The sequence below is a fragment of the Mustela nivalis genome (assembly GCF_964662115.1).
Source record: "Mustela nivalis genome assembly, chromosome: 4".
Classification (NCBI taxonomy): Eukaryota; Metazoa; Chordata; class Mammalia; order Carnivora; family Mustelidae; genus Mustela; species Mustela nivalis.
In genome coordinates this window covers 46,374,486-46,395,480 of record NC_139023.1, presented here as the reverse complement: position 1 = coordinate 46,395,480, position 20,995 = coordinate 46,374,486, and the positions used below count along the sequence as shown (strand labels likewise).

At 35.2% G+C, this 20,995-nt stretch overlaps 1 protein-coding gene across 6 annotated transcripts in view; it reads left to right on the top strand.

Annotated features, from left to right (window-relative positions):
• The window catches only part of TBC1D19 (TBC1 domain family member 19), a 165,998-nt gene that overhangs the window by 60,439 nt on the left and 84,564 nt on the right, over positions 1–20,995 (top strand). For all 6 annotated transcript variants that reach the window (XR_014311089.1, XR_014311090.1, XR_014311091.1 and 3 more), the window contains 6 exons: positions 258–332; positions 2,103–2,166; positions 3,366–3,412; positions 8,055–8,165; positions 14,822–14,894; positions 19,841–19,879. Coding sequence is in view for 3 of the 6 variants with exons in the window: in XM_082728405.1 (XP_082584531.1) it covers positions 258–332; positions 2,103–2,166; positions 3,366–3,412; positions 8,055–8,165; positions 14,822–14,894; positions 19,841–19,879 (409 nt within the window). In the remaining 3 variants the exon portion in view is untranslated. The remainder of the gene's footprint in view (positions 1–257; positions 333–2,102; positions 2,167–3,365; positions 3,413–8,054; positions 8,166–14,821; positions 14,895–19,840; positions 19,880–20,995) is intronic.

Sequence of the window (20,995 nt, the reverse complement as noted above, 5' to 3'; positions counted from 1 at the left end):
TTGCCAACCTTCCCCCTAGAACATAAGTTTTATGAAGACTGAGACCTTCTGTTCATGGCTTAGTTCACAGCACTAAGGGTAGTATCTGGCACATAGTAGGCAGTAATCAATATTTATTGAGTGAACTAATGAATGAAGTTAACCAATCTCAACCAACCTCACCATTTCTATATAACTCATAATAGCTTTAATTTTTAAAAAATTAGTTTTGGTATTATTAACCAGAAACAATAATAAGTTATTTTTTTATATTTCAGGGAAGTTGGGAAAAAAGAATTTTGAAGAGTTTAAATAGCATGTGCACTGAACTGAGTATCCCATTGGCACGAAAGGTAATTTTAACATTTAAGTATTTTATTGTGAATCAAATACTAGGAGTACCATGAAGTTGTAACTGTTAGGCAGTTGTTTTTTTTTAACCAGTATACCAGTTTATAGTGAAACAAAATTCTGTAAAAGGCCACTTACGTGGGTATATTCTATATAGATTTCTATTACATATATTGTAATGCTTTTCGTAATGAACATATCTTGAGAATAAATAAAAATACAATATATAATCTATGTATAGATTATTTAGAAATCTGGCTATAAAGGTTATAAGTATTATAAATGGTCTTTAAGAATTTTACTTACCTTTGGTCTCCTTACATTTGAGTAATTAGCACAATAACCATATTTTTTTAATCGGAGATGGGGTTGAGGCATACTATTATCTTGTAATAGCCAGTATGGTACCATCTTTCAGTATTAACATAGAGAATGAAATGATGATTTGTCATCTCTCTGTTGAACTATTTAGTTCTAATAATAGTACTATTAGATCTAATTCTCAACATTTATCTGTCACTGTCGCGGCCGGTGCCATGACACGAGCAGGGTCGAGTAAGAGAATGCGGAGAGAATAAGACTTGTAAAGAAATGAGGACAGGAGGGACACAGTGGTTGATGTCCAAGCAGTGCCAATTTTATTCAAGGCTGTGAGGCATTATATAGCTAACAGAAACAATTATAAGGAAGTATCTATTTTCGGTTGATTCTTTATACACACGTAACATTCACATGAAACCCCTTAAGCTTTTACGAAACCCATTTCCCAAGCACTGGTAGTGGATCTTCTGACGCCAGTAACTTTTGTCTACTTAGCTAATCTTTAACGAGCAATTCACGAGCTTACAATGGTGCAATTTATAATCCGTGCAAGTACTGGGTAATCTTGTAACAGTTAAATGTGCAACCCAGTTTTGCCTCTTAATACATGCAGGCAGTCACGCCAGCGAGTCTTAGGGTCCATAGCTCAGGCTCTTCTTTCTCCAGAGCAACTCAACTGATATTCAGGAGGCACGAGTCAGGGCCTGGTTTGATCCCTCGCCTCTAGCTGGGTCCGTGGCTGCCTACATGTCACTATGGGTTTTGAGTGGGGAGAGATAAAGAGGAAAAGAAAAGCCACTTGAGGAATGCTCAAGATTCTTTCTGACGGCTCCTGAATAGGAAAACACAAGTTTCTCTTCACTTTATTCTCCCTACCTGCTATTTATTTCTTGTGTGGGACAGGATATAGTGGATGAACTTTGGGTAATACCCAAGGACAAGTCACTGAAGGCACCAGAAGGATGGTGTAAAAAGCAGATAAATTTATATGGAGAACTATAAAGTTCTTGATATAAAGTCGAAGTATATAGTATTGGGCAATATACAGTCTTTCGTATAGGAAGATGTTGCTACTGACTCGGAGTCACACGGTCTTTGCCAGTCCCCCTTACGATGCCTTTCTGAGGTTGCTAGATGGGGTAAGAGATGGAGTATGTGGCTGAGGAGCAGTATTTCTTTGTGAAATTTACTGTCCAGTAGAGATCATTTACCTTCTTTTTGGGGGGCTCATTAGTATCACGTTTCACCTGAGCCATTCAGACTAGATATAATAGTTAAATAACAGTAATTTAAGAGTAATTCCAACAAAAGTTCTCCGTATGTAGTAAAATTATTTTTTTCTTACGTTATGGTAGCTTATTCAAACTTTTCGGTAAGTTATTGGTTCTTATTTTTCAGCTGCATTGCTAAACTTCACAAAATGAAACCAATTTTAAAATTACCTTTTTTAGAGGCCAGTTGGAGAACAGAAAGAACTTCTCAATAAATGGAATGAAATGGGAACTGATGAACCAGGTATATGAACAACTTTTTTCAAAATGTGGTAGTAGGAAACAAATTGCGCTCTTAATTCTGGTTCCAAAATAACAATGTTAACAATTCTTTTGGAAAGATAGCAATTTTCCTTCCCTGCTAATTACTGTCCTCTACTTTTATTGCTTAAACTTCTACTTTGCAGTTTAAAAATTCCTAACTTTGACCAATGTTTTGCATTATTTCGAGAGTATTTAAATCAGTTATCCTTTTTTAAAGCATCATTTGAAAACATCTTTATAGAAAAGTAGATTAAATCTTTCAGTGGATTTCTTAGACTCATAATTAAGGTAAATATTTTTCAGGCTTTAAAGGTAGGTTAAATGGTGAAAAGTTTTGAGACTTCTAAATGTTTTTAAGTATTTTGGTTTATTTTAATGTTAAATGGAGTCAATCAATTTTATAAACATTTGAGTGACAACTCGTCTCATTTATTATGATAAACAGATGTATATAATTGTATAGATAGACATGTACATAATCGCTTACCACTCCTTTATTTCCTTATTTTTTTAAAAGATCTTATTTATTTATTTGTCAGAGAGAGGTAGAGAGAGAGGGAGACAAGTAGGGGGAATGGCAGGCAGAGAGAGATGCAGGCTCCTTGTTCAGTGTGGAACTCAATCTCAGGACCCTGGGATCATGACCTGAGCCAAAGGCAGACACTTAACCAACTGAGCCACCCAGGCGTCCCACCACCACTCCTTTAAAAATAAGTGTGGGAGACTGGGCAAGAAATAAGTACCCTACTAGAGGAGCAGTGTGTTATATAAGTTCAAAAGGGAGAACAGTTCATTACAACTAGAGGAATTCACTAAGAAAGTATTATTTATGTTCCATGTACTTGGAGAATTCTCATATAGAACTTTTATGTTATATTGACATTGTTTTTTCAATTCAGTTATAAATTTATTACAGATTTATGAAGGGGAGTCTCTTAATTTCTTTCAGAATATGTCATCTTAGGCTGTTAAGGGAAGGGACTGCCTTCTCATTTTTGTGTTCCCAAAACTTAAGAATGAAGTTCTTTGTCAATGAATGACAAATTGTCAATACTCTGCAAGTCTGAATTAATTTAGCTGGATTGTAACATATGAAAGAGTCATTAACATTTTTTATTAATAACTATTCATATGTTGTATTAATTGAAATTTTGTTCTAATATATTTTATTAATTCCAGATTTAAGCCTTTTCAGACCTGTTTATGCACCAAAGGATTTTCTGGAGGTAGGTTATATTGGATCAATATAAGTATATTAGTGAGGGTAAAAGAGGAAGAAATGACGATATAAGAATATCTCCAGGCAGAGGAATTGCCATGTATAAAGCCCTAGATTCATTGAAGCAGTGTAATGACATGATCGGATTTGTGTTTGGAAGTAGCTCTTGGAAAATATATTGGAATGTGGAGAGATTAAAGGCAAGAAAATCAATTAGGAAGATTTTGATTAAAAAACAATAATTAGGGGCACCTGGGTGGCTCAGTGGGTTAAGCCTCTGCCTTCGGCTCAGGTCATGATCTCAGGGTCCTGGGATCGAGTCCCGCGTCGGGCTCTCTGCTCAGCAGGGAGCCTGCTTCCTCCTATCTCTCTCTGCCTGCCTCTCTGCCTACTTGTGATCTCTCTCTGTCAAATAAATAAATCTTTAAAAAAAAACAGTAACTATAAATCAGGTAATCTGTTGCCTGGCCTATACAGATGCTCAGTGAATCTTTTCCTTTTTAAGTCCTTTCCTGTTTTAGTAGTCTAGGCAAGACGTGAAAAGGATCTGCTGCAAAAGAACAGTGTTGGAAATGGAAAGAGTTCAACAGATTTGCAAGAGATTTTTAGGAGGATTTAGGACCTGATTAGGTTTGGGGAGTATGAGAAAAATAAAAGATAAGGATGATTTAAGTGTCTAGATTGGGTAGCTGGGCAGAGGTACCTTTCCCATGAGAGAAAGAATACAGGAGGAGGAGCAGGTTTGTTAGTGAAGATGAGCTTAGTTAAGTTTGATAGGTACATCGATCATTAAGTGCAACTCTATAGTAGCCGGCTAGAACTCATTAATTATTTTAATGACCCTTCTTTGACTCTCTTCTTTCTTTTATACCTTACATGTAATCTATCAGCAAATCCTGTTACTTTTACCTTCAAAATGTATTCAGAATCCACCCATTTCTTATCACAACCCCTCCTACTTTCATGTCTTGTCTGGACCACTGCAGTGGCTTCCTGCTGGTCTTCCTGCTCCACCCTTGCCCACCCAGAATCTCTTCTCAGTGCAGTTCCCAGAGGAAGCCCTTTAAGTACCATTCCATATAAATCACTCCTCTCGTGTCTAGTGGCTTCCCATCGCATTCTACTTAAAAGCCAAAGTCCTGACAGTGGTCTAAAACATCCTATTTGATCTGGTATCCCATTACCTCTGAGTTCATCTCCTATAACTTTTCCCTGATTTGTTCTACTCCAGCTAGTTTAGCGTCCTTGCTTTCTCCCAGATTCCCTCCCATCTGAGGGTCTTTGCTCCTTGTTTTCTCTGCCCACAGTGCTTTTTCCCCATATGTTTGTTTGCATGTTCCCTTAACTCCTTATCTCTTTGCTTTAAATGTCACCTTTTCAGCAAAGTCTTCCGTGTACCTCCTGCTTGGAACTCCCTTTAACGTTTAACTACTTTGTTTTTCTTCATAGCATTATCATTATATAACATTGTCTTTTTCTGCCTTCTCCTATTATCTGCCTTCTCCTATTAAATGGAAGATCCACAAGGGCAGGAGCTTCTCTTTCTGTTTTGTGCACTGCTGCAACAATTACAGAGTCAGATAATCCAAGAGACTCACAAGACTTCATAAGATTTAACCATAGAAGGTTTTTGTTTCAGCAAGAGAAAGAAAGCACATACAAGTACAAAGAGATCCAAACTTTCAGATGAGCTCCTAGGATTCTTCCTCAGTTGCACAGGACATGCTTTGTCTTTGGGTTATGAAATGTCAAGATACAAGTGAGATACACTGGCCTTGGGAGTTGAGGCACAAGTTTCCCAAGGGGTCTTTTACAGCCCCACTGGTAAATCAGGTGAAACCAGCTATCTGTATTTTCAAGAAACAATGTAAGTAAACTGATATGGACTGTATCCAGGGACATTAAATAGCACAATTTAAATGACTGGTTAGTATATTTAATCCCATCGTGGCCAAGGGTCATTACTGGACATCTAGGTGTCCCTGGAGATAGGCATAGCGCTACCACAAACCATCTGCTATGGTAGAATAGTGCTTAGCACTATAGTTGCTCAATAAATAGGTGTTGAATGAATGAGTAAAAGAATTAATGAATCTTTCACAATTTATTTTTATTTCTTTTCTGAACTGTTGCCCTGATACTAGTTTGCCAGCATAAAACATATGGCATATGGTTGATGCTTGAACAACCCAGGGATTCTGATCCTCTGCATAGTCGAAAATCTACAGAAAACTTTTGACTCCCCTGAAACTTAAATACTGATAGTCTACTGTTGATTGGAAATTTTACTGATAACATAATAGTCAATGAGCATATATTGTATGTGTTATAGGTGTTATATACTCTAATTTTGCAATAAAATATGCTAGAGGAAAGAAAATATTAAAATCATAAAGTAAAGAAAACACATTTATAGTACTGTAAAAAGTCTGCATTTGAGTGGACCCACACAGTTCCAACCTATGTTGTTTAAAAGTCAACTGTAGGATGTCTCCTTTTTTTTTTTTAAGAGAGAGAGAAAGACCAAGTGGGAGGTGGTGGGATTTAAGGGGCAGAGGGAGAGGGAGAGAGAGAGTCTTAAACAGGCTCAGTGCTCAGCACAGAGCCCAAAGTGGGATTCAGTCTCACAACCCCCCTGAGATCATTACCTGAGCTGAAATTAAGAGTGGGGCACTTAATTGACTGAGCCACCCAGACTCTCCACTTGTAATCTCCTTGTAACTCTAAGGAGAAATTAGTTTGATCAGAAACTGCCTTAATTCTCTTGGCTTCTTAAAGATTTCTCCCAAACTCTTTCCCTTTCTAGCACTTAAGAGCCAAAAGTTCATGTGGTTTTTGTATGGTTATCTTTATGTTTTCTTCTTAATAGTCATAGTATTCTGTTTCTTTCAGGACTATTGATGAATTGATCTCTGATTATTCATGCTGAGATGCTTCTTTAACTAAAAAAAATTTTCTATAATTATATCCTTATACTTTCTGCATTTCTAATATTTTATCTTTTCTTTTATCCTCATATTCATCATTTCTTTCTCTTTTCTATCCATTTGTGAAGTTCCTGTGTAGTATAATCCCTTACTTGTGTAATTAAGCTAAAATTGTATTGTTCTGTATTAGTCTGCACTTAGCAGACTGTTGGTTCTTTGCTATATATATTTTTTAACAGATAACATTGATATTTTTAGTTTCAGTTTAGTGTTTGCAATTTTAAGAAACTGTTTTGGCATTATCGCACATTCTGTTTCATCAGTGATTAGTTATCTGTTCATTATCCCTTCCTCAGATACAATAGCATTTCTGTTACCTAATCTCCTTCACAGGATGCTTTTTATTTTTTAAGCTTTTATTTAAATTCCAGTTAGTTAATATAAAGTGTCATATTAGTTTCGGGTATACAATATAGTGATTCAAATTTCCATACATCACCTAGTGCTCATCACAAGTGCATCTGTAATCCCTATTTGGCCTGTCCCCCACCCGCTTCCCCTTTGGTGACCATCAGTTTGTTCTCTATACTTAAGATTGTGTTTCTTGGTGTGTCTCTTTTTTCCCTATGATCATTTGTTTCTTAAATTCCGCATATGAGTGAATTCATGCTATTTGTCTTTTTCTGACTAATTTCACTTAGCATCATATGCTCTAATTCCATCTATGTCATTGCACTGGATTTTTTAATTTTTTTTCTCAAGAGTTTCAATTTAAAAATATATCTTAATTATAATTATTCTTTCCCAAAACTGTATTGTTGTTGTTGGAAAAATAAGAAAGCATACATAAGAAGAAAATTTTTTAAAAATTACTTTTAATAACATCACATAGCAAAAACCACTATATTATTATACATTTTTTAACTGAATGTATTGTGAATATATTTTCATGTCATTACCTACATTACCTGTATTAATTGAGGCAAATGACATTGTATTTTATTTTATCAATTAACTATAATTTAAGTAATTCCTTCTAATGGAATGTTTAAGCTGTTTCATTTTTTTCTGCTATAAACTACTTCATTAACATTCTTTCTGCACTATCTTTGTAAACATCTTAATTATTTCCAAAATCATATTTATAGAAGTAGTATTTCTAGATTAAAGGGTATGTAAATGTCTAAGTTTTTTTGTGCATAATTTTGAGAAGTATATAAATGGCCTTTCTTGTTAGCTTGACTTCTGAATTTTTTTTCCTTGTGGATTTGGTTTAGAGGCAATACCCTGCAGTTTTTAGTCTCCTATCTCTCTAAAAATGTTGTGAATAGCTCTTTTTAAAAGGGCTAGAATTGAGCCTAAAATCTGGCAAATATTACAATCAAGCAATTTTTATTTTTCTATCACCTTCCTTGTTAAATATTGTAATCAAGCAATTTTTATTTTTTATTAGCATAAAAGGTTTTTCATTCTAACTAAATTCTTAACTTTTTAGACTTTCATATGGTAGATCATCAGTTGGAATATTAAATTTAAAGCATGTTTCTGGTATTTTAACATTTCATCACAATTGAATAGCTTTTTAGAATGTAATTAAAGTATATGCATAACCCCAAATAGTTTTTAATTTTGTGGCGATATACCAAGTATATTATTGCCAATTTTATAAGTGTAAACATTCTATAAAGAAACTAACCAATTTTGTTGGATTTGTTTTTAAAGGTGTTAATTAATCTTCGCAACCCAAATTATGAAAATGGTGATTCTCTTAGTTTCAGGACCCATTTGGGCTTAATCCAAGTACCTCTGAAAGTAAAAGACATCCCTGAATTGGTAAGTATAGGCATTTCAAAATATTACATATTTTAGAAGACAGCCATTAGAAAAATATTTATTGTATCATATATCTAAAGCAACAAGACTGCTTATTAAATAAATTAAGTGAAAGGTTTATTTTTTTATTGTCAATATGTTATATAGACAGTGAATTGCTTTGCTGGTATGACTAAAAATGAGCTTTCATGGGCCTATAAATACTTTTGCTTTTTTCTCATTTTAGTCAACAGCATAGATTTATAAGACAGCTTGTTGGGATTCAGGTGTGTGACCTATGGCAATAAAACTCATTGAAACAAGTTGTGAATTTTATTAAAAAATTTTAAAGAATGTACATTTTAACCAATTCAACATTTAACAATTTACATTTAACAATTCAACCAACCTTTATTAAGCTTAACAAGATGAGGTACCTGAGGGAGATAAAGGGAAGGGAAGATGAAGTAGAGCTTGTCTTTCTTCTGGAAACTATCACATTTTAGTGAGGAAGTTGGTGTTAAAATAGAGCAATTATAGAAAGGCGGAGAGAATTCCTGATGGTGGAGTTAAGAAATTATCACTCCTTCTTCTGCTAATCACCCCAAAGCAATAAGGAGCGCAGAACTATAAATACCATCATTGGTGAAACTAGGAAACAGCTTATAACTCTGTTAATATATTCCTTTGGAGAGCTGGTAGGAAAATGACTTAAACATGAAAGAAGGTCAAGCCCAAATGCTTCACTGTAAAAGATGGGAGATACAGATGAGAGTCATGGCAACAATCAGTTTATCTTTCAGCTCTAATTCCGCCTCTTTGTTTTGCTCTGCTTTATTATGCTAGAGCTAGATCTTACAAACATTCCTCTTCTGCTAACTGGCTTGATGTTAGGCTTTAGCAGTAGAGGGTTCTGGAGGGGACACTGCAGACTGAACAGGAAAAAAGAGCTTCCCTTCCTGGCTGATGAAACTAATACCCTCATCCCCTACCTCCATCACTGTGCCTGACCAGTTCTCTCACTCTGTTGCATCCTGTGCCCCATCCTTGCTGAGACAGCTTACAGTCAATTGCTTCATTCCTAAATATGACTGAACAGCCTAGGATTGCCACATTTATTTGAAATCTTCCAATTTGAAAGGCAGAAACCAAAATTAAACCACCTCCCCCCTCAAAAAAAGAGAGAAAGAAAGAAAAAAAAAATAGCCAGTTTAGGGAATGAATACTTATCATGAGCACTAGTGATTGTTTTAGGTTTGGAGTTACATTCACACTCACAGGATACAATAGGTCATAACCTGGCATCAGGTTCCTTTAGATTTATAGAATAGTACAGGACAGAAGACACAGCATGTCTGTATATCACGCAGATCTTCGCTGGGTGTCCTCACAGCCAATCCTATGCTGCTTCCAAGCCCTGACAAGAAATGCATGGAATTGGAAGTGACAGTTACATAGGCACAACATAGGGAAGTCATACACGATAGGAACTGTTTCTTATAATGCACATGAGCATAACTTCCAAGTCCTGTCAAGGGACACCATACCAGGCAGCTAACATCTGTGTTTTCCAATAGATTTTTATAGTCCACTCAGAGTCTCCCATTTCAAATGTAATTTACCATCAAGGGTCATATTTTTTTTGTAAAGCCCGTTGGTTAGTAAAATAGCTAGCATTCCTTGCCATAATTTGTGTGTCTGTGTGTATATATGGTGTGTGTGAGATCCAGAACATTTTCAGGGCAACAGTGCTGGGTAAAGGTAAACCCAAGGTCATCTTCACATGGACAAAGAAGTTAGCCTGTCAAACATTTCTTCCCCACAGGAGACTTAAACCATTAATATTCTCAGAGAAGTTAACTACTCATGAGACAAGAATTACAAAAGAAGAGAGTTTCATTAAAATAACAAAACAAAACATGAGAATGACAAAGAATATTTAGAAATCAAAAATATGGTAGGAGAGTTGAAAACAAAGGTGAAGAAATCTCTATCAGAAGACAAAACAAAAGCAAAAAGCCAAAGAGATGAAAATAAGAGGGAAAAGATTTTTTTTCTAAACTAGATGATAAATCCAGAAGAACTAACATCTGACTAATAGGAGTTCCAGAAAAAGAAAACAGTGGTAGGGGAATTCTTAAAATTGCCAAGACCTGGGTGCCTGGGTGGCTCAGTCAGTTCAGCGGCTGCCTTGGGCTCAGGTCATGATCCCAGGTCCTGGAATTGAGCCCCACATCAGGCTCCTTGCTCAGCGGGGAGCCTGCTTCTCCCCTGCCTGCCATTCCCCCTGCTTGTGCTTGCCTCTCTCGCGTGCTTGCTCTGGTAAATAAATAAATAAAATCTTAAAAAAAAAGAATCCCAAGATCTGAAAGATAGGAATTTCTGATTCCTATGAATGAATCCTATGAATGAAAAGGCCTACCTACTTTCCAATGCCATGAATGAAAGAAGACCCATATAAAGGCCTCTGAAAAGAGGACTCTAAAAACATTTTATAGAAGAGAAGGAGAATACATGTAAAGTGTTAGGAATTAGAGTGGCATCTGACTTCTCAGCAGCAAAACTGGAAGTGAGATTTCGAAGTAATCCCTTTAACAATCCAAATGATTTCAAGCCAAGAATTCTATATGTAGCCAACAGTTAAACAAATATGAGGTTGGAGTGGATGTTTTCAGATGTATGTGATCTAAAATATTTACTCTTATTAGGGGACCTATTGGAAGAAAGCCTCCAAAGCAAGTTCATAAAAAGAGCAAAGTAGGGGACCCAGGAAACAGGGTTCCAACCTAAGAGAAGAAAAATTTCCAGAATGAGAGTGAAAAGAAGTTTCAGGGCAAAGGGTGTGCATAAGGCCAGAGCACAGGGATTCCAAACTGGGAGGGTTCCAGGATGAGTGTTTGCAACAAAAGTTTGACCACATGCAAAATTATATTGTGGATGGTCTTTTCAGAGTTGTTGGAGGTACAGGAAGAGATAAATGATTAGAGAAGATTATGTATGTGAAAAAAGGATTTAATTATGAGCTGCATATACAAAAAAATAGTACAATAAGAAACATTTATCACATACTGCATGGCTCAGCAGTGGATATTTAGTCATAATACAAACTCTTAATATGGATTTAATAAAGAATTGATATGTAATTATATTGGAATGATGGAGGAAAAGAGAATGTACCTGAGCTAAAATCCTTATTTACAACAAAAAGTCAATAGATATTTGCAACTGATAAAAGTAGCAATAAGTGTTACTTGAAATATGGAGGTAAATACCAGAAAAAAAAAAACTGTAAATAGTTGTCCCTGAGTAGTGGCTAGTTATGATTGTGTGTGCACGTGTGTATATACGTATGGCAGAGGAATGTATAAGATAAGGAACTGCTATTTTGTTGCTACATGTTTTTAGCTGATTTGATGTCTTAAACTATTTGCTGTATGTGGAATTGATTAGATTCTGAAGCCACCTAATTGGGATTTAAATTTTTGCTCTTCCCCTCACTGGCTATGTGACCTTGGGCTAGTTTCCTTGAGCCTTAGTTTTCTTACTTGTAAAGAAGGATAATAACATATCATAGAAGTATTAGATAGATCAAGTTAAGATGTAAAGTATGAGTTGAATTGTGTCCCTCAAGAAGATAGGTTGAAGTCCTAACCTTCAGTACTTGTGAATGTAACCTCATTTAGAAATAGGGTCACTGCAGATAAGTCAAGTTAAGATGATATCTTACAGAAATATGGTAAGCCCTAATCCAATATGACCAGTGTTTTTATAAGAAGAGAAGAGACAGAAGAGAGACATACAAGGAGAATTTCTAAAGACAGTAGAGGCAGAGATTGGAGTTAGGCATCTCTAAGGCAAGGAACACTGAAAGTTGCCAGCAAGACCAGAAGCTAAGAGAAAGGCTTAGAACAGATGTCCCCTAGAGTTTTCAGGGAGAGCATGGCCTTGTTAACACCTTGATTCTAGCCTCTAGAACTGTGAGAATAAATTTCTGTTTAAAGCCACCCAGTTAAGTGGGACTTTTTTTTTTTAATGAAAGACCTAAGAAACTAAAATATAAGACATATAGTTGGTACCTGAAAGTTAGTAAGTAGTATATAACTGTTCGTCATTACTGTTAAAAATATAATCAAATATAATCAATATAAAAATATAATTAAAAATATAATTACTGTTAAAAATATAATATAATCAATTAAAAATTAATTTTTAAGAAGTTATTTTTTTAATATTAGAAGACCTGTTTGTAGTAGTTTATATAAAATATACAGAAGAGGCAGTGGCAGATTCTTCTGCTGAAAGTGGTGGGAGGTCTTCTTAGAGGTACTGCCATTTGGACTAGTTTGAAGGAGTTTGCTAGGTAAAGAAGCAGGAAAAGGATGCTGCTGTATGAAAAAGTTTAGTATGTGTGTGAGTGGGACTAGTTATGCCTTCTGTCTGTCTGGGGGGACCTGGAGTAGATGTGGATTCGTTCTTAGCTATTGAAGAACCAAAAGCCTGTGGCTAATTTTCAAAAAACTTGTGGCTGTCCCCACTAAGAGTATGGTTAGTCCTTCTCTTCCTGCTGTGACTAGGGCTAGTTGTTCCCGCTTTCCTTGAGTCATGTGGCCTGGGGATATGGTTCTGACCCCATGATGCATAGTTTATTTGAGACCCTGGTCTGTGTGTGTGAGTATTGAACTGAGGCTGAATGAGTCAAATGATCCTATAATAGATGGCTTTCAAACCTAGTTCACAGTGTTATGTAAACTCATCCATGTTAAAAGGGCATTTTTAATAAACTAAAATTTTTTAACTCTAAAGTGAAATTGTCAGCTCATTTATATTTACCAATTCAGTCACAATGAGGCAACAGGTTGAAAACTAGAGCTCAGCACGGTGACTCAATATTTATGGGGTCCCTCTGCAATATGTCACTTAGCACACTGCTAAGTACTGGGGGTACAAATATTTGTAAGACACAGTCTTGTCTTCCAGGAGCTTTGGGTTACTGGGAGATGGACATTAAGAAGATAATTTCAGTATGATATGATTCTGTTCTTTGCTAGAGGTTTATAAAAGGTGATACATGTAGCATAGAAAGTTGTTTCTGTTAGCCCAGAATTTCAAGGAAAGCATCCCAGAAAGCCTAGTATCTTGGGTAAGTTTTGAAGGCAATCTGAGATTGGGGTGCAGGTCTACTGCTATTGAGTGAAAAATAGTACAGAGCAGTGAGATAGAAAATGAATGTTCAGAGTTCTGTTTCTGCACCTTAACATGACTTAGCATAAGTAAAATTCTCTTCCCCATTGTGGCTACAAAAACTTATATAGACATGTTTATTGGATCTCGGTCCCTTCCGTAGTATGAAGGACTTTTCCTCTTTAGTTGTTAAAAATTAGAAATATAAATTAAAGTGCTGGGGCACCTGGGTGGCTCAGTGGGTTAAGCCGCTGCCTTCGGCTCAGGTCATGATCTGGGAGCCTGCTCTCTCTCTCTCTCTCTCTCTCTGCCTGCCTCTCTACTTGTGATCTCTCTCAGTCAAACAAATAAATAAATCTTTAAAAAAATTAAATAAATAAATAAATAAATAAATTGAAGTGCTTTTTAAAAGTATATATAAATTCAAATTTAGTTAAAGATTGAAGTATAACATCAGTACTTAAAATCAATACAAAAATAAAATGACTATGCATGTTAGGCTGGATAACTGTCTTATGAGGGGCAGAAATAAATCAGTAACTTAAATAATAATACATAATTATGAAGGATTAAAACTAATTTCATCTTTTAAAGGAGAAGGAAGTTTGGTTTTAGCAATTAGAATAATAACAAAACACTGAGGCAAATATTAATAGAAATATTTAATTACTTAAGGAATAAACATAATGTGAATAATATGAGGTGGTTGTATATTTAAAAAATAACAGACAAACATGTTTACTTTCCCTGGACATTACTAGATAAGTGGAGGAAGTCTGGAGAATAAATCTAATTTGTTCTTAGTTTAGCAGAATGCTTGGTAGTTTAATTTTACTTAAAAATTAATTTAAGTTGTTTTAGATATTTGCAGTGTTTAGTTGATTAAAGGTGAAGTGAAGTATAGTACCATAAAAAACAGGTAGAGAATCATTTCGGAATTTAAAAAATTTAAAAAATAAAATTGCTGAGTTTTACACATACTCTGTGTGTGTGTGTGTGTGTGTGTGTGTGTGTGTTAGGAAAGATTTGAATGTTACTAGATCTTTACTCAAAAGTATAATTATCAGGGTGCCTGGGTGGCTCAGTTGTTATGTGTCTACCTTCAGCTCGGGTCATGATCCTGAGGTCCTGGGCTCAAGCCCCACATCGGGCTCCCTGCTCAGCGGGAAGCCTGCTTTTCCCTCTCCCACCTGCTTGTGTTCCCATCTCTTCTGTTTCTATCTCTGTCAAATAAATAAATAAAATCTTTTTTAAAAAAAATATAATTATCACGTCTTACTTAACTGATTAATCTATTACTTAAAAAGGCAAAATTCTGACTAACGCATTACTCTTGAAAAGTTCAATAAAAACCTCTTCTTTTTAAGATACTTGAATGAAGCAAAGATTCATTTTACATTGTAATTTTTATTTAAGCTGATATTTGGAGGAGACTGATTTTTTAAATATTGTGTAGCAAAGTCTGAGATGTATGTTAATTCTATGTTATTTTTCAGAAAGAATTCTTTGTAGAACTCGGCTTAACTACAGGACAGCTAGGTATAGATGATTCTACACAAGTGCCTCCTGGTGAGTGTTTCTTCTATATACCATATAATTAATGGTAAATGAGAACAAGTTGAAGTCTTATCTGGTCATTTCCCAATTAATCTAGTAACTTTTTAATGTCTGAAAACCAAGTATACTTTTTGCTTCTCCTTGATTTCTGTTATTTATTAAATAAAATTCTGTATGTTTTTATTATCAGAATTCAACTAGATTTTATCTTTTAATTTGAAGGTCTTTAATTTTGAAAAGTCATTAAACATACTTAGATCATTTGGGCACCTGGGTGACTCAGTTGGTTGAGCGACTGCCTTCGGCTCAGGTCATGATCCCGGACTTCCAGGATCGAGTCCCGCATTGGGATCCCAGCTCCTTGGGGAGTCTGCTTCTCCCTCTGACCTTCTTCTCTCTCATGCTCTCTCTCACTCATTCTCTCTCAAATAAATAAATAAAATCTTGTAAAAAAAAAAATACTTACATCGTTTGGTTGGCAAAATTGTCATCGGCAGTACTCATATTTTCCTTTACTGGCTATTACTATCTATCTTCATAACTATTTGTATCACCAAGTTAATTGTATACATTAACTTGTATACATTAACTACCTTGTATAAACTTGGGTTATAAAATTAGTATCTTTTAAATATTAACCCAATAGAAAACTTCCGCAACTTTTCTTCTTTGTGCATAAATAAATGTGATTTTCATAAAAGGCCAGATTGGTATTTAGCTATAATAAGAAGTAAAAATTGGCTTAAAATATGGAGGTCTATATGGTGGTGGAATTGTGCTGGTCTTTCCTCCACCACTGGCTAGCTGTGTGACTTGGGCACGTCACTTTACATTTCTGGACTTGTTTCTTTCTCTGTAAAATAAAGAAGTTGGCTGTTTCTTATTATTAATAACAATAACAAATACAATAAAGTCATTGAGTACATACTATATGTTACACGTGTATTATCTAATTTTAACCCCAGCAGCTCTAGAAGGTGTGTTCTATTACCATTTTAAAAACTTTATTAATGTATAATGCATATGGACAATTACAGGGGCATCTGCCTGACTCAGTTGGAGGAGAGTGTGAATCTTGATCTCTGGGTTGTGAGTTTGAGCTCCACGTTACATATAGAGATTATATTTTTATTAAAAAGGAAAAATACATATATCGTAAGAGAATGACTCATTGAATTTTTATGAAGTGGACACACATATTAAAATACCACCCAGATCAATAAACTGAAGCCCCATCCTATCCTCTTTCAATCTTTATTCCCTTTGTCAAAGATAACCACTATTCTGATTTCTAGCAGAATAGATTAATTTTGCCAATTCTTGAACTTTGTATGAATGAAAACATATAGTATGTACTCTTTGATGTTTGACTTCTCTTGTTCCACATTATGTTTGTGAGATTCAGTCATATTGTGTGTATTTGTGAGCAATTTTTTTGCATTATAGTATTCTACTGTTGATGAGTATTTGGGAAGTTTCAAGTTTGGGGCTATTACAAATAAGGCTACTATGAACATCCTAGTTTGTTTCTCTTGGTGAACATATGTATACACCTCTGTTAAGTATATACCTGGGAAGATAATTATTCTCTCCTGGAGTTTGCATAAGTTCAGCTTTGGTAGATAATTAATAAAGAATTTTCAAAAATGGTAATACCAGTTTACACTTCCACTAACAAGGTATGAGAGTAGAAGTAGTTGTCATATCCTTGCTAATGCTTAATGTAAGCCATCTTCTTTGTAGTCATTCTGGTGGTATATAGTTATACTTGATTACAATTTTAATTTTCTAGTATCATGTGAGATAGAAGTTTTACTACCATTTTAAAGTTGAAGAAGTGGAGATGTTAAGTAACTTGTGCAAAGTCACAAAGCTAGTAAGTGCTAGAACCAAGATTCAAAACTAAACAGTCTGCCTTAAAGTCTGCCATTATATGCTGCCTCCCCTCCTGACCTTTGATAGTCCTTTTTATTTTATGAGAAGATACCATATATCTCACAGAATAAGATATTTCTGTGGTTTAGATGTTTTTGTCCTGAAATATTTTGGAGTTCTAATCCCCAACGTGATGGTATTAGGTGGGTCCTCAGGAAAATGATTTGGTCAGGAGGGTGGTGTCCTCATGGATGAGATAAGTGCCCTTGTGAAAGATCTCTCGAAATCCTTCCACCATGTGAGGACGCAGAGAAAAGTCAGCAGTTTGCAACCCAGAATAGGGCATGCACCCAACCATACCAGTGCCCTGATCTTGGACTTCCAGTCCCCACAACTGTAAGAAATAAATTTCTCATGTTTATAACCCAGTCTGTGAGTGTTTTATTGTAGTAATCTGAACAGACTAAGACAGAGACCTTGTATTTCTGTTCATGGCCAGTGATAGCTGTACATATAACAAAAGGAAAAGAAAATAATAATAATATAACTTTGAATGATATTTATGTTTTTCATTTTTGAAATAACCCTTAAGAATTACTTAAAATTTTTCTAGATCCTGTAGTACCTATGCTTTAGAAAGCCCAGTTATTTTCTTAATCTAGAATACAGTTCTATCTTTTTTGATTCACTGTAACACAACAAATATGAGACCCTTCTAAGGGCCAGAGACTAGTGAACACATAGGTGTGACATAATATTTACTCTTGGTGAAGAGGTAGTGGAAAGTAAGATTCAGATAAGAATCAGTGTGGTATTTGCTGTTATTACATATATTACATATATACATACATATGTATATTATTATACACATACATATGCATATATGCATATACCTACCTATATACATACATATAGCAGAGGAAGGAACAACTACATCTGCTAGAGGAGGCTGATAGTCTCTTTAGTTGATGCAATTGTTTTTATTCTCTACTCCTCAAAGTAGGACTGCTAGAAATTGGGAGGAGGGAATCAAGTGCCAAGATGGTCACCAGGTTGCCAGGGGACCCAGGCTATACTTACCCAGACAGTCACATGTAAGTTCATGGCCCTTAACACATGGTTATCCCATTCGTTAGAAGAGCTAAACTAATCATTGTTGTAGAATCTAACAAATCCAATTAACAGCTTCTCCTTTCTCAGCTGGTGGGGAGAAAGAGAAAGAGAAAATGGAAAAACTGATTTTCTCTGGGGTGGGGAAAAGAGCTAAAATCTTTCCCTCTCATAGTTGCATAATCTTTTTTTTCCTCTAATTTTTGAGTAACATTATAGTAGTATAGCATACATACTGAAAAGGACACAGATCCTAAGTATACAGATCAGTGAATTTTTATGAAGTGAAAACACTTGTGAAACCTTTGACTAGATCAAGAGATAGAGTATTACCAGCATCCCAGAAGCCTCCAGGTACAATTCTACACTCCAGCAACCCGCATGGGTAACAACTATCCTGACTTCTAACACTGTAGGTTAGTTTTGCCTATTTTTTACTTTGTCGATATGGGATCATACAGTTGATGATTTCTACTGTTGATGGTCATTTGAGTTGTTCTCTCTATTTGGTTATTACCAGTAGTCAGCATTACCATGAATGTTCCAGTATATGTCCCTTGGGGCACATATGAATGCATTAAGGTGTATACCCAAGAGCAGATTGCTAATTGTCCTAGGGTGTGCATACATTCTGTGTTAGTAAGTGCTTCTGGTTTTCCAAGTGGCTGCACTATTTACAGTCCCACCACCTTTATATGAAAAGTTCATTTACTCCATTTTCTTTATATGTAGAATTGTCCGTCTTCCATTTCATCATTGCGATGGGTATGCATTTCATAATGGTTTTAATTACATTCTTGGATGACTAATGTGGTTGAGTCTCTTTTCATAACTTTAGTAGTCCTTTGGGTTTGTAAATAACCTGTTCGCATGTTTTGCCTATTTTGTCAGAGAGTCATCTGTCTTTACCAGGAGTTCTTTACATGTTCTAGATACAAGTCTTTTGTCAGGTATATGCATTGCAGATACAGTTCCCCACTCTGCAACTTACCTTTTCACTCTCAATGGTGTCTTTTGTTTTGTTTGTTTTTAAAGATTTTATATATTTATTTGACAGATCGAGATCACAAGTAGGCAGAGAGGCAGGCAGAGAGAGAGAGAGAGAGAAGGAGGAAGCAGGCTCCCTGCTAAGCAGAGAGCCTGATGTGGGGCTCGATCCCAGGATCCTGGCATCATGACCTGAGCCAAAGGCAGAGGCTTTAACCCACTAAGGCACCCAGGTGTCTTTTGATGAATAGAAGTTTTTTCTTTTTTAATGTGGTCTCATTTATTGAGTCTTTTCCCATTATGATTGGTACTTTAAAAGCAAATCTTTGGGGTGCCTGGGTGGCTCAGTTGGTTAAGCACCTGATTCTTTTTTTTTTTTTTTTTTTTTTTTTTTTTTTAAAGCACCTGATTCTTGACTTTGGCTCAGGTCATGATCTCCCGCTCCCTCTCCCCCGCCCCTCCCCCTGCTCCTGCCCCTGCTCTCTTGCGCTTGCTCGCTCACTCTCTATCTCTCTCAAAATGAATAAATAAATAGAACCTTTTTTTCTTTTAAAGTAAGTCTTTGTTTTTCCAATATAATCTTTTAAAATGGCATTTGTATAGTGGGATTTTACCTTTAATAGCATTAAGGCTTTTTTTAGCTATGCTGTCATGGCAGATTAGAGAGCAAAAGTAGAGCTTTGCAAATGAAGCTGTCAAGATGAGTAGACATTTTTCTGTTCTGAAAAGATACTATTTTATTTTAACAAAGGAAAATTAGTTATCACCTTTTTTTCTGATTAGATGTACTTAACTCATTTTTAATTTCCATAAACTTTAAACAACTTTAAAAAAAGATTTTCTACATATAAAGATATATATTCTTATAGTTCTCCATAGAGCCATTTAGCTTTAAAACAGTATCAATAGCAGAAAAATAAACTTAATATTGTTCTAAACATGGTTAATCATATTTGTGTCTAATAATTTTATTTTATCATTTTTAGAACTTTTTGAAAATGAGCATGTACGTATTGGGCAAAAAGGTAAGATTTTGATTATATTTATACTTTTTGAAAATGAAATAGTCTGAAGTAAATGTCTGCATTCTGTACCTCCAACTGAAATTCAATCTCTAAAAAGTCAAAAATCTAAAAAGAGTAATATTTAGTTGTGTAGTTAATATAATGGGAATCCTTATAAAGAGGAGAAATGCATCATTTTCACTTCATCAATAAATGTTAGATAAAGAAGTACACAGATGGCTCACTAAAAAGGAAATAATAAATGCAGACACACATTCTTCAAGAATGTTAGCTTATTCCATTCAACAGAATTTCATTTTAAAATCAAAGAGGCAGGCTCTCTTTGATGTGCTCACACACTTCTCATTAGTGTTAATGGGAATATGCCCCTGCATCAGGAGAAACTATAACTTTCATGTTTCTCTGTGACTGTTCACAGTGGTAAGGCTTAATAACCAAAGCAGCTCTTATTGTTCTGGGGAATAATTTTTCCCCACCTTTGAAGATTATTTTCCTTGTTTTTATAAATTTTGTTTTGTTTTTGAAATACAAAGTGCAGATAAGTCTTTGTGTCACAAGTACCTTCTGTAGCAATTGTATTGTCATATTCTAAACTCACTAGTTCAGTTTTCAAAATCATATTTATTCCAGACTTCATCATTTTTCCTTCATATATTTGACATTTGCATTAAACACAATTACAAATTAAAGGATATGCCTTGGCTTTTTTTATTTTATATGATCCCTTTATTTCTTTAGGTTAAGTAATTTTCATTTGGTATAAGTTTTTTTTCCCTTTTAAGAAGAAAATAGGAACACCTGGGTGGCTTAGATGGTTAAGCTGCTGCCTTCGGCTCAGGTCATGATCCTAGGGTCCTGGGATCAAGTCCCATATCAGGCTCCTTTCTCAGTTGGGAGCCCACTTCTCTCTCCACCTCTGTCTGCCACTCTGCCTGCTTGTGTGTGCACTCTCTCTCGCTCTCTCTCTGACAAATGAATAAATAAATAAAATATTTTAAAAAATAGTAAGAAGAAAATAATAAGAAAACATTATGTTAGATAAATATCAGCAGTTGTCTGGAATATCTTTTTTTGCTTTTTTTTTTTGTTTTGCTTGTTTAAGAAGGCCTTTATTTC